The 15,182-nt window shown below is 43.8% G+C and overlaps 1 protein-coding gene across 1 annotated transcript; it reads left to right on the forward strand.

Moving 5' to 3' along the window:
- The first annotated feature begins 13,225 nt into the window (after positions 1-13,225).
- On the forward strand, positions 13,226-15,182 carry LOC105694643. The gene is made up of 2 exons (XM_012415509.1): positions 13,226-14,177; positions 14,806-15,182. Exons 1-2 carry the CDS (start codon positions 13,226-13,228, stop codon positions 14,940-14,942), a joined length of 1,089 nt encoding a protein of 362 aa, XP_012270932.1. The 3' UTR covers positions 14,943-15,182.

The following is a 15,182-nucleotide window of genomic DNA, read 5'->3' on the forward strand; positions in this document are numbered from 1 at the left end:
AACTAAATAAGTGAATAGAAATGCATGTTATAATTCAAGATACCCTTGTAAATTGCAGTTTTTTCTCATAATTATTCACGCGTTTCAAAGGGCCACGGATCCAAATTGTATCTGCGTAATGGAGCAAGTATACGGAACAGTTGTTTTCATGTTCACCTGGAATTGCTGTGACAGGTATGTACATGCATATGGCTAGAAAAATGTCCCTTGGAAAGTAAAAGGTGGTAGGAATATTTATCAATATCTCCATGCCCACAGATCCCTGGTTCCCTGATTCCTGAAGAAGACTTGTCTTTTTTTTTTTTTATATTGTAAAGCGATGCATTTTCTGGGGCGGGCACTCGAATCGTTGAGACGCGGAGACCTTTCCGGAGATATTGCGGACAGTAGCCGAGCGAAAAGAACCGTCGGACCCATGTCGATCTGAGAACAGTCCGGTTCCAGGAACGTGCGGTAGAAGCACACGTGTTCCGACACATCGACCGCCCATTGTCTTCGAAAGTGCTTCGGCGGTCCCGTCAATCTCTCCGACCTTCGCAGGAAATGTCACGGATTTGCCAAAACATCCTGCGAATTCCTACGGGGCCGAGGACGAGGCCGTGACGGCACCCTCGTGGGAGGGAGCGAAAGCGAGAAAGAAGAAAGAAGGACACGCCAGACAGCTCCGGGTGTACGACCGTAAAACGTCCCTCACACGTGGGACCTGAAAAGAGTCATTAGGACAAGACGACGTCGACCCAGAATCTTCTACCTCGAAAACTAACGTCTTTGAACCGGGTTAACATCTTTGAACCGTCGCATTTTTCGACCCGATACGTTTTTTAACCATGAACGGCTTCTAGGAGGCGGAGACCATGTATTCCGACCTGAGCATTCATGAAATAGTGCGTAGGGAAAGTATATTCCAAAATAGGTCCCTGGCCACTTCGAACCTAATATTCTGTTAATATCCCCTAGTAGCACAAAATATTTGTCCTAGATTTTCTATATATTTAACGAATATCGTAGATTTTGTAAATATTTGCCAGACATTTGAAATGTTTGCCAAACGTTGACTTTAGAATATTATCTCTATAATATTTATATAATATTAGCTCCATGTGTTTTCATCATATTTTTCTATCAGATATGCAAAACATTTCGTTTCATTTTAATACAAGTATTTTTTAAATATTGTCTGCCGAATACATTATAAACGTTTTAAAAAGATTGAAAATCAAAATCACACGTTTTGCTTCCATAATGAGAAAATATTGCAGAAATTTCTCGTGTTTTTTTATACCAAATGAAGTGTCCGATAATAGTCGTGAAGTAAAAAAATGTATTTTTATTATGTTAATAAGTTAAAAAATATAATTTCTTTATATGTTTATAAATGATTGAAACTAAATATGTCATTGAGATTTTCACGAAATATTTCAAATATCTTCGAATGAAATCTACAAGAAATCTTAAAAAATCTGTCACTTGAGATATAGCAAAGATTACAAAGAAATATGTAGAAATTATTCTACGCTACTTGGGTCGTTATTAATTACTGGTCTTAAGGTGATGCGAAAGGGGTATGTGAAAGGTAAATCTTTCATGAAACTTTATTGCATGCTTGACGTACCGAATCGTTTGAAAGTTTCCCACATAAATAAGAACGCCCACGTACAGGGAATTTCATTTTTATCCAAATTTTTAAAAAAGTGTATGAAGAAATTATAAAAAAGAAGAAATTAAAATTTCATGGTGATCATGATCTTCCCTATGGTCTTCGTGTCCCTGTGGTAAAGTCTGAAACGATTTGGTATGTACACCGAGTTCTAAGGAAAATTTTGTAAACGAGACCTCTCTGATGCCACCTTCATATCAGCTTAATTTTTTGAAGTTTTATGTACCTATCAGTGAATTACCGCGCGATTTCAGGAGAGATATCTATGGCGGAGAAAATTAGGGAGCAAGGGAACGAGAAAGAGAGAGTTAAATCCCACCATTAACCATGGAGAGTCGAAGAAAAGACCACCCTGGTGCGGTTCTAACAGCGGAGCGGTAGAACAACATACGAGGACCGTCGACGGAAGCGACGTAGCGACGAAAGCGAGGAAGGCTCGTCGAAAAACGCCTTGTTTGTTTGATTTTAATCGCTCGCTGTCCATCAACTGGTTGGACGCACTTTTCGAGACTTTCGAGTCCGCTGCCGCACTTTCTGTGCCAGGAAATTTAGCCCAAGGACGCGGTTGCGTGAAAGCAGAGTTAATTCCAAATAAATTTATCCAGACTTTATTTGAATTATCTGAGCTAAGTACGTGAAAATAAATAACACTAGTGTCAGTCGAGTTCATGTTAAGTCGAGTGCTACGGGTCTCATTACCAAGTTTAACTGGATTTCGCATTTTCGGAGTAAAGTAGGCATTTTCCTTCTATTTAACGGAAGTGTAATGCAGAGTCTTGAGCAAGCTCCTTGGGACTGTTAAACGAGCGTTTTGTATGACTTTTTAATACATTCGCGACCGGCAAATTTTTCCCGTTTCAAATACTGAGTACCGGCGAAAATAGTGAAATTCTGAAACTGGTTGCTGCAAACTTGTATCGTGTATCGTTATGGACGTAATTCGCGTCAGCGGCAATTGGGAATAGGATTTAAAATGACGTGAATTTTCGTCAACGGCCGTGAATGTTTTAAAAGACGTTACCCCCTTATCGACCCTGCATTACCCTGTAATTACTTGTGTTCAAACAAACCACCCGCTGAGCTCGCTGCAGGAAGAACGGTTTAAGGCTACGGAATGGGAAAAGAACAGCCCTAAGACCAGTCGTCGTGGAATAACAATTTTTTCTCGCTTCCTTTCTTGTGTAGAAAATTACTGGGATGACTATTAAGAGAGCCCATAAATAATGGGATATCCGGAAGTGCTTAAAGTATTAAACGCGTTATTTATGGACACCTCGAGCATACGTTTTTCCGCATTCAAGGCGTATCTTTTCTGACTAATATTCATTAACAACCATGCAAATAGTAGTCTCATGAAAATATGGTGCCATGTAAGCAACTTTTCGCTAGGTGCGCTAATGACATAAGTAATCAAAAGAAACGCAAATGGGTGCAAATGATGTCATTACACTTTGCGGAGTAGCTAAATACGCCGCGAATTTCTTTTGTAATGTCGAGAGAAAAAACGACCCTTACAGAGTACCCCCTGTTAAAAGAATGAGTGAAACTATACAATTTATGTTATAAATTTAATACACGAGTATACTCACTTTTTCGACAAAATTGTACAAAATTCTAACGCGATGTTACAAGATTTGAAATTTATTTTTGAAGTTTATCATGAATTTATAGTAATTCACATTTGAGACGTGAAATGTATTATTTTAGCACAGCCTTATGTACTAAAGGTGTATGCATTTTATGAATATTTTTAACAGTGCATACACGCCCCCCATTAAATGGCTTTCAAAAAGATAGTAATTGGCCTGCAGTAAACAGCGCGGCTACAATGGTACCGGCCATTTTCCAGCCTATCTGGCCCGATTGTGGAGAAACCGAGGTCCTTGGAATCCGAGGGTTGGACAATGGTCCCGAGGGAATCCCCACGGGAAACCCCGGAGCCGGGAGCGACGCAAGCCCGCCCCTTTTCCCATTCCTGCCACCTCGTAATCGCGATGGGGAAAACCTAGTCTAAGCCCCTAAAGAAACCCGAATTTGCGAGTATTTGCATATAACCGCGAGCTCTACAAATTTCGTGTCAACCCCGAAATTTCGTCAAAATATCGAGGATTCGATCCTCGAATCAAACCGCGATGTTAAATTTCCACGTAAAATTACGCGTTGTGAAATGTCGAATGCTTGAAATAACCACTCCTCGCTATTAATATTATTTATAATGGATTGTTAGCTGGATATGAATTATTTCATGAAGCGTTGGCATGAAAAATACTGACTTACTCCGATGTGGTGTCACACTTGACAAATGTTTCAGTGTTGGCTATTCATTTATGTACAGGACTGCTCCTCCCTTTTAAGACGATACATTGTTTAATTTTGTAGCATGTCTGAGCTGTGTACAGTACGAGTGTACGTAGGATTTTCATAATACAGGTAGCCCTCCTACAACACGGCACCCTATAACACTTTTTCGCTCTAACGCGATAAGAAAATTGCGAAAACCTTTGTACAACCCTGTACTCCTACAGCACTGGATAACATGATTTTTGTTTAACATATTTAAAAACTAAATTACCTTAAAATAATCGCGGGAAGGAATAATACACTATAGTGCCTTTACATGAAATAATATTTCTTGTTCTTTTTTCCCGCTTTGTGTTATACATACATTTATAGTTTTAATAAAAATTAAGTTGCTTATATGGAATTAAGAAATAAGTTTGTTTTTAACAGGTTTTAGGAACGTAATCCTCTCTTTTTGTCCTGGCTCTGAGTCTCATATAACACGGTTTTACCCTACACGGTATTTTCTAGGAACCTATCTACCGTGTTATAGAAGGGTTACCTGTACTCGCAATGACAACTAAGTTGGTACTCTGTATATCAGGAAGAAAAGAAACAACTCTACGTAAATAAATAAAAGAGAGCCTATCCTTATTTTTCCACTTCGTTTCCATTTGTCAAGTGATTAGCGTAATATTAAATCTCTGTAGAGTGAAATTAATTATATATGAGAAGATGTTCGCTTCCGATATTTGTCGAATCGACCGATCGGGCCAATAGGACTGTACGAGTAGAATCGACGAGGTGCAATTTACTGGTGGACTTTGCAGGGTAGGTGAGAGACTCGGTAAGGGGTGTAGGGAGGATCGAACCACAGGTTCCTTCACGGGATGGGGAAATACGTAAATAAATAAAAGAGAGCCTATCCTCATTTTCCACTTCGTTTCCATTTGTCAAGTGATTAGCGTAATATTAAATCTCTGTAGAGTGAAATTAATTATATATGAGAAGATGTTCGCTTCCGATATTTGTCGAATCGACCGATCGGGCCAATAGGACTTTACGAATAAAATCGACGAGGTGAAATTTACTGGTGGACTTTGCAGGGTAGGTGAGAGACTCGGTAAGGGGTGCAGGGTGGATCGAACCACAGGTTCCTTCACGGGATGGGGAAATACGTCGCCCGCATGTTTAACTCCGTGGATTACCGGGATAATAAAGTCCTCGTAATCCATCGGACTCGCGGCCTCGCAGGGAAAGCCCTCGCTCCCAAGTGCCCCCAGTAATACTTCGAGGTTTTCCCCGGCATACAGCAATTCGTACTCCGTCCTCGGAAAAACGTCCCCTCCTGCGATCCCTCTAACGTGAACCGAACAAAGTAACTAGCTGGTACTTACCTGTATTGCCTACCGCGTCAGTATTGGTACGTACCTAAGTGAGACTACCACAATCGGTGCCAGAAAGAAATGCTCGTTTCTCTTAGTTAGCACTAATGTTTCTGCATGCCACCAGGACGTTTACATTACATTATATTGTAATAATTTTTTACGATTGAAAATCGAATCGAAGTACGATTAGAAATGAAAGGTCTAAGGTGTATTATAACTATTATATGCTTATTTTTCATTTATGTTATTTTCATTACATATTAAATATCAGTTATTACCTAAGGGTAACGCGGTATCTAAGGCGTTTAGAATAATTATCTCAATGCTACACCCAAAGATTTATATTGTAATTATCCGCAAAAGAAACGTTTCACTTTCCGAAACAGGTCTAGACTAGGATATGTTCAGATTGTTTATATACAAAAGCGATATCATATTGAATTATTACGTTAAATTATGTCAAGAAAATGAAATGGCAGTAGCCAAACAGTAGCCGTGAAACGTCATGGACCTCCAATAGCTGCTTCATTTTTTTTACAACTTTTCCTTATCAACTATCTTCGGAAATCAGGATCCATGTAACCTGAATTGCCTTCCTACAGGTATGACGGCAAGAAGTCGTCCTTATCGTGGCACATCTGGTATTACCTGAGGAGTCCTTGGAGATGAGTGAAACTCATCGTGCACCCCACGTGGAGAGTCTCACGTGCGGCCCAGACGTGGGAAGGCTTCGTCGAGAAACCTGGAAAAATGTGGGAAAATCGGGGAAAAACGCACAGGCCGAGCTCGATCGCCGGCGTGACCGGAATCTCATTAAAGGTGCGCGGTACGGGCGGACACGTGGTCGCCAAATTTCCGAAATTATATGACTCTCGACCTGGCCGCACATGTGTCCGCCAGAGACGCGAATGACTCCGGCCAGGTCCGAACCAGCCGGGCCCTTGACCATCCCCATAAGTCCTGTGAGTCCTGTGAGTCCTGCGAGCTTATGGGCACGTGCTGACGACAACATTGTCGTATATCTTGTATCTACCGATGGCTGCGAAAGAATGCCAGTTTATACGAGCCCACGTGAACCAACAGGGACTGCCTTGAAGTCACGAAACCTCGCAGTTGGTACTCAGGTGGGTGGCTTGAAAATTCCCATTTACGTGTTCGCCATTTTTATATTTTTTCCAAGAAATAGAATACCCCTGGAAACACCTCTTCGTTATCAACGACATCGCCGCCACCCCTGCCAGAACCTTTATCATCGCAGGGACAAGCGGAAATTTTTCCTCCCCCGCCAATACCTGTGGGATTCCCAGGGAAGAGCATATGATAACAATTATGTGAACCGAGGATTAAACAGTATAATGATTAATATCAATTATTCAACTCCTATCTGGAATATGGTATAGATGTCTCCAAACCATTGATTGCAATTCTCATCATATAGACGTACCATACACTGGGGATAAATTTCATGTACCCGGAGGTAGGTTTAGGGTAAATACGTTGAGCGAAAACCGTAACATGAACCGAGGATCGAACAATATAATGATCAATACGAATTATTCAATTCCTATCTGGAATATGGTATAGATGTCTCCAAACCATTGACTGCAATTCTCATCATATAGACGTACCATACACTGGGGATGAATTTCATGTATCCTGAGATAGGTTTAGGGTAAATACGTTCAGCGAAAACCACAACATGAACCGAGGATTAAACAATATAATGATCAATATTAATTATTCAATTCCTATCTGGAATATGGTATAGATGTCTCCAAACCATTGATTGCAACTCTTATCATATAGACGTACCATACACTGGGGATAAATTTCATGTATCCTGAGATAGGTTTAGGGTAAATACGTTCAGCGAAAACCACAACATGAACCGAGGATTAAACAATATAACGATCAATCTGAATTATTCAATTCCTATCTGGAATATGGTAATAGTTCCCTCCCGACCATTGACTGCAATTCTTATCGTATATACACACTGGGGATAAGTTTCATCTATCCTGAGGTAGGTTTCGGGTAAATTCGCAAAATATCGGACCACCGGAAACCTAGAACGACACAGAGGTGGCCCAGATGTGGTGGAAAAATATTTGCGAGGGAAATAATCGAGCTGTCCCAGGGTACATATTTTCCCAGGAAAGTCGATATCTATTTGACTACCGTCGAGGAAGCTGAAGAGTCGATCCGAACGGCGCGTCGAAAGATTCCGGCCGATCCGGGAATTTTCGTGAGATTCTTGTCTGTCTTCGGAGGTGACCGGAGGTGTCCCAAGGTGTCCCGAGGTGTTCCGGAGGTCCGGGACGATATATGGCCGTTTCTTCCAATCCGTGTCGGGTCGCTTCTGGTCCGACCGTAGCACCGTGTGTCGAGCACATGGCGAGCGTGCCCAAGTTATCCGTTCCGTCGGCACGAATCGTAAAGTCGGTGTAAACAATGCGACCCGATGCAACGGGCCAATAATATTGGCAGAAGAGACGGAAGCGGTAACGGTGCAGAATAAACGAATCGACAATTGGAGAGAGAGGTTCACGAGCCCCTGATATAACGCGTGTGCGTCACCTGTGCCCAAAGTGAAGAAAGATTTGTCCTATATTTTCTATATATTTAACGAATATCGTAGATTTTGTAAATATTTAGCAGACATTTGAAATATTTGCCAAACGTTCATAATATTTTTCTACCAGATATACAAAACATTTCGTTTCATTTTAATACAAGTATTTGTTTTTTTAAATCTTATCTGCCGAATACATTATAAACGTTTTAAAAAGATTTACAATAAAAATCACACGTTTTGCTTCCATAATGAGAAAATATTGCAGAAATTTCTCGTGTTTTTTGATACCAAATGAAGTGTCCGATAATATTCGTGAAGTAAAAAATGTATTTTTATTATGTTAATAAGTTAAAAAATATAATTTCTCTATATGTTTATAAATTATTGAAACTGAATATGTCATTGGGATTTTCAACAAATATTTCAAATATCTTCGAATGAAATCTACAAGAAATTTTAAAAAATCTGTCGCTTGAGATATTTAGCAAAGATTACAAAGAAATATTTAGAAATTATTCTATGCTACTAGGGTTATAAGAATGCGCAGCATTTGATATAATGTAAATTTTATGCGTCTCAAGCCTTCCTTACAACCTCCATATTCACATTGTAAAAGGTAAAATGATTCGATACACCCAGTTCGGAGAAAAGTTCCATAAACGAGACGTCTTTGACGCTACTTTCCCATCACCTTAATTTAAATTTAGTATCGATAATAGGAAATAAATGCCATAGTGGGAGATTCCAGATAGATAACGGTTCCAAGTCGTTCTCTTTTCGAGGAGATGTGCCCAGATAGACAAAGTGATGCAAAATTTTCATCAAATTTGCCTGATAAAAGAGGACGAAACGAGTCATGAAGGTGTTGCATATGACTCCTCATTTGGAGCTCATATCTGCAGTACAGAATGTGAGCCAAAAATATTTAAATATGAAACAAAGTTAATTACATACAATATCTCAATGTTTGTCCGCACATGTGCGACTAAATTTATCTCACGCATTGCCGATAAACAATTTCAGATTCCGTAGCCTCATATATGAGTCATGGCGTGACAAATTTACCGCAAATATTTGTTCAAATTAATTGTATAATATGCGTAGCTACATATAATGCCGGCATTTCATGCAGTAAATGGTCTGAAAATTGTTTGTAAATGAATTTCCCTTATCATATGATTATCAGGAATTTCTATGTGGGTGAGGTTATGTGCGAGGCATCCGCGGGTCGCGGGTCACGTGACCCACGCCAAGCCACGCGGTGCGGCGTCGACCGGCTGGGCTTTTCCCGGCGGCCGGACCAGATGGGCACCCCCGCCATGGGCCCGGTCGGGCCGCAAAGCCCGGCAGACCGGTAGGCGCCCTTTCTCGAGAGGGACCGTTGTCCACTCGAGAGCGACACGCTCACCCCAGGTGCTAATTGCCTTGCTGGTGGCCCGTTTGAGTACCTTTACAACCCTCCGCCCCTAGACCGCGGGCCCGGAACCCCCCGAGGACACGCGAACTGGCCGGAATCGCTAATCCCTTTTACGACTACCAGTCGTCCCCGCTTTTACGACCGCCCCCAGGTACCCGAGCCTCGTCGATCATCGATCCGGGAGAGAATACCTCGTCCTTATCAATCGATTGGATCGACCCGTTCTTAACACATTGTCGGCCGCTATCACGTACGCGTGACTTTTTTTTTTCCATGTGAGCGTAATACGCACCGGCGTCCACCTGAAGCGATGCGGAAAATGTGCGGACGTCAAAGTGTTAATATGGAATCGTTCGACCTGAAAATATAACGATTTCTCCGAAAGATTGAAAGGAAATGATCGAGGAATATAAAATGGTTTTTCGCAGGCGAAATAATCGCGAAATAATCAACTGATCATTATTACGGGAACAGTAACTACGAGTTGTTACTCGTTGATGTGAAACTTTTTATGGGATGGCTGTAGGGGTAAGTTCATATGCCATGAAAGTAAATCGACTTGCGAAGTGAAACGTTTTTTTACAAGTCATTGCCGCGATTGACAGATTGACAATTCAAAAATTTTGCACATGCGCACCCGTTACTTATTTAGTTAAGCTAATATGTAATTGGCGCTAGTGTGCCTTGAATTCGTCGAAGTCCTCTCCGTACAGAATAAATACGCATCAGCTATCCAGGTAGTATATAGATCAGTGCGCGATTGATAGATTGACAATTCAAAACTTTTGCACATGCGCACCCGTTACTTTTTTAGTATCGCTGCTAATATGAAATTGGCGCTAGTGTGCCTTAAATTCGTCGAAGCCTCTCCATATAGAATAAATACGCATCAGCTATCCAGGTAGTATATAGATCAATGCGCGATTGACAGATTGGCAATTCAAAACTTTTGCACATGTGCACCCGTTACTTATTTAGTATCGCTACCAATATGTAGAAGGCGCTAGTGTGCCTTGAATTTGTCGAAGCCTCTCCATATAGAACAAATACGCTTCAGCTATCCAGGTAGTATATAGATCAATGCGCGATTGACAGATTGGCAATTCAAAACTTTTGCACATGCGCACCCATTACTTTTTTAGTATCGCTGCTAATATGAAATTGGCGCTAGTGTGCCTTGAATTTGTCGAAGCCTCTCCATATAGAACAAATATGTATCAGCTATCCAGGTAGTATATAGATCAGGATGCGACCGCAAGGGCCGTTTGTTTCGTGTGCCTGTGTATGTCATAATCGCGGTAATACTTTCCTCGGCAATGCGCAGGCGCGAGACGGCCAGCGTCGCGTCGCGCATCGTCGGACGATATTAACGCGCGTTTAATCGGGCGTGCTTTGCGCTCTTAATCGCGGCCAAGTGACGGTCCGTCGGTCAAGTCGCTGAAAGAAGCTCCACCCTCAAGGAAATTCCTTTCCCGAATTTCACGCATCGCCCTCGAAGCAACTATCTTGCCCGTAAATCTTGATTCGCTTCCAAACTCCTTTCCACGAATTCCGTACATCTTAACGAGAGACTTAATCAAAAGGTATTAAATCAAGGAGGTGCAAAATGTTCTACTTATAAAATAGGAAAATATGATATTTGCCATAAACTGGTAATGAAAACGATACGTGTTGCTGATTGCATTCCGGAAAGTATAACTGTATATAAAATCGCTCATGGTATTTCTAGGTCTAATGTCGTCGATTTAAAAATCGGTTTTTAAAGGTGTAGCCTTGGGAATTGTTTTAAATGTAATGTGCTTTTTAAATTTCAGATGTCTTGTAATCGGACAGAATGATTGATAACATGAAACGAAAAATGGGACGGTGATAAATGATACTCGTGTTGATTTTTTCATATTATCTGAGATCCGCAATGAATTGTTATACGATGTTCTTTATTTGATGCGTTTTTTCAGAAACTTGGTTTTACTTTTATCTTGATCATGTCTATGGCGAAGATTGTAAAGATTATTAAGGGAATGTGAAAGCGGCATCCAAGAGCTCAATTGTTCATAAAACTTTTCTACGAACTGGGTGTCTTAAATCGTTTCATACTTTAAATCGTGAATATGGAGACCCTAAGGTAGGTCCTGAAACTCGCGAAATTTCATTTTTTATAAACTATTTTTAAAATACCTATAAGCAAATTTGAAAAGAATTGAAATTTCATGAGTTTCAAGACCTTCCTTATAGTCTCCCTATTCATGTTGTAAAGTTTCAAACTATTTGGTAAATCGAATTGGGAGAAAAGTTTTATAAACAAAACCTCATCGACGCCACTTTCACATCACCTTAAGGGGATGTGAAAGCGACATCCGAAAGCTCAATTGTTCATAAAACTTTTCTACGAACTGGGTGTCTCCAATCGTTTCATACTTTAAAACGTGAATATGAAGACCCTAAGATAGGTCCTAAAACTCGTGAAATTTCATTTTTTAAAACTATTTTTAAAATACCTTTAAACAAATTTGAAAAGAATTGAAATTTCATGAGTTTCAGGACCTTCCTTCTAGTCTCCCTATTCATGTTGTAAAGTTTCAAACTATTTGGTAAATCGAATTGGGAGAAAAGTTTTATAATAAAACCTCTTCGACGCCACTTTCACATCACCTTAAGATACGCATTTTATGAAAAATCGTTCGAGTCCGATCGTTCCGAATCGGTCGCCGACGCGAGATTCGAAGCGAAGACTCCCCTCGAGAAAGGCGCGACGATTTCGACCGCTTTTTACAAGTTCTACCGCTGGTGGGATATTTTTAACTCGTCCTCGGGTCCCTCTCGGTGCAGATTTCTCGCGGAAGATACTTTGCTCCGATCGCGCCTACGCCAACGGCAGAATTCGTCCTTCTCGCTGTCCCGTTGTGAAATAAGCGCCTCTTCAAGTAGATCACTGATAAAAATGTCAACATCGATAATGCATTCCATACCAATCAAAGGCATTCCTTCGGAAAATTTACTGCTCAATCGGCAAGCTGGAACTTCTCCAGAGAGAAAGTGAAAATAAATGCAAATTCTCGAAGCAGGCTCGAAAAGAAATGATCCTGAAATATAAGAATTGCGTCATTCACGATTACAAGGTTACTCGCGATGAAAAAAAAAAAATGGCGACAAAACTCTGCAGTAATCACCCTTAATTGCCTTTTCTTGTCACTTGAAGGTGCAAGCATTACATTCTGAGGATGGGTCTCGCAACATGGAATTACAAGATCATCTGAAACCGGTACATGCAGGAGAATATATTGTTTCAGCGTTTGCGCTCATTTAGCACTGTCGATATTATATTCTCCGAGACCGCGATCACGCACGAGTCATTCATCGGTTTCCCACCCGGCGATCGAGAAGAGTTAATATCGGGGACCGAATCGCCTTTACGTCATCTATTCCTTCGGTTAGTCCAGGGTCGGCGCGAGAGAAAGGAGGCTGCCGTGGCCCGATAAAAAAGTAAGAGGGGAGGTCCCGTCGGCGTCGGGCGATCCGGGTGGTGGCGTCGGTATAAATATGCAAGATGGGGGTCGCCCCCAGCGTCCGCGTTCGGGGGGGCTCGGGAACGATCGGGCGCTCTCGGCGAGCTACCCCGATCCCGCGATCTTCGCGATCCGCCGGTGGGGGTGGCCAGCGTCGGCGGGATAAAAGCGCGGGCGGGGAGGGGGTAAGGGCGGAGCCAGTCGCGGCGCGCGGCGGCCGAGGGCGCCGGCTGGGTCGTTCCAGGAGCGCGCTCGGCCCGCCAGACGCATCTCGCCACTCGGCCAGTCACGAGTCAGTACGCGTGCGCGCGCGCGAGACCGCCCGACTCCCGCCTCCAGGACACGGCAGCGCATCGAGGAGACGCGATCGGACCAGCGCGGGACGCACCGACCACCCACAGGATGCAAGCGCAACAGCCGGTGGCCTACCAACCGCAGAGGGTGCACGAGGTGTATCGGGCCGCGAGTCTGGGCCTGGGCCTGGGCGTCGGCGACAGTTCGGGCATCCCGCACAGCGCCGGCAGCTCGGCCAGCAACTCGCCGGACCGTTACGAGCACTTCTCCTCGCCGCCGCCCACGCCGGCGACCACCGAGCCGGAGTTCGCCGACCGCGAGGGCAGTCCAGGTGCGGCCGGCTTCCACCCGCGGCGCCACCTGCATTTGCCCCTCCACCCGCATCACCATCACAACGCGACCGAGTACCAGGCGACGGCGACGTACGCGACGTACGAGTCCCTCGATGAAGAGGACGCGCGGTACCGGGCGACCCTCCAGGCGGCGCGGCCGCGCGCCCGGGACCGCCACGCCGGCTTCGACGCGGAGCCCTGCTCCGGGGAGGAGCTCCTCTTCGCGGAGCGCGCTCGTTTCCTCGCCTCGCCCCGCTGTCGCGAGCCCGTCGACGATCTCTACCCTGTCGTCGGCGAGCCGCTCTACGAGTTCAAGTCCGAGCCCATCGACTTCCCGACCGTGGAGACGCCGCGGCGCCACCCCGCCGGAGTCGCCCCCCTGCCCGCCGCCCCTGCCCCAGGCTCCGCTAAGCGCAAGAGGAAGGCCAGCCTCGATGGACTCAACGGGCCCGACGTCGACGCTGGCTCCAGGGTCAAGTTACGCCGCAAGAGCGGCGCCACCTACGAGGAAATCCAGAACCAGAGGGTCATGGCGAACGTGCGCGAGCGACAGCGCACCCAGAGCCTCAACGAGGCCTTTGCCGCTCTCAGGAAGATCATTCCCACCCTGCCCTCCGATAAACTCAGCAAGATCCAGACCCTCAAGCTCGCCACCAGGTACATCGACTTCCTCTACAGGGTGCTCCACTGCAACGCCGAAACCGAGGACGGCCTCGAGGACAACCAAGGTATGTAGGTACGCCGCCGTCAATGATGTGTTTATTCATTTAACCTCGACCGTTAGGATGCGACGGGCCTTACCAGGAAACTCGGGAGCGTTGAGAGTCGATGCAACGAACGTTTCTTCATTTTATTTACGAAATTGCGAGATCAAGAAGGAACTCGGATATAAAGTTGATACTCTTTTCGCTTATCATTGGAAATGTTAGAAGAATAGCCGTGAATTCGGGGGAGAGGAGTTTCCTTGTAACGGAAGTTGAAACTGATGGCGCAGATAACCATTTGGTACGCGAGAGATGAACCTTCGGGGTTTACTTTGAGGGAGCTTTATGGAAATCTTTAGTTCATGTTTATATCCGGAGAAATGCTCATTTGGTTTATATAAGTATTTTATCGTTATATCAAACCAATGAGCACTGTTTGTTTAACTACAATTTTTTTTTTAATTTCTGCAATATCATTTAGATATTTAACGTGAATTCGTCTCCGAGAACACAAATGGTTGTCGCGTTGTTCAGCTTTCGGATGTACTTGGAAGAGTCCTCGCGCTGAAAACGGTCGAGTGAAAGTGATACATAAATACTGCTGTTTGGATCGCGAGATAGAATAGTAAAAAAGTTTCCTTTTCCTCAACAGGTGAGAGGAGTCCGAGGAGTGCAGTGTTAGCGGCGAGGGAGATCACCTCCTCCTCGTGCAGCTACATGGCGCACGAGAAGCTCTCCTATGCGTTCAGCGTCTGGAGGATGGAAGGCGACTGGAGCTCGAATCTCTGAGTCCTTCGAACAAGGACCCTTGCAAGGGATAGACTCGAAGAGAAGCTGAGCTCCCAAACTCTCAGGGACGCGGTTAGACCTGTTCTCCTCTTCCTTTCGCCGGCTCGAAGGATCTGAAATCAACGACGAGGCTTCTTCGGACAGAAGACACGCATCGAGAGTCCGTTGCTCGGACTATTCCTGGAGAGAACGATGGATTCCGATTTAAGGTATCTTAGGGTTGAATACAATCTAAGAAGC

This window comes from Orussus abietinus, unplaced genomic scaffold (assembly GCF_000612105.2).
Source record: "Orussus abietinus isolate OABI.00-Male unplaced genomic scaffold, Oabi_2.0 scaffold77, whole genome shotgun sequence".
NCBI lineage: Eukaryota > Metazoa > Arthropoda > Insecta > Hymenoptera > Orussidae > Orussus > Orussus abietinus.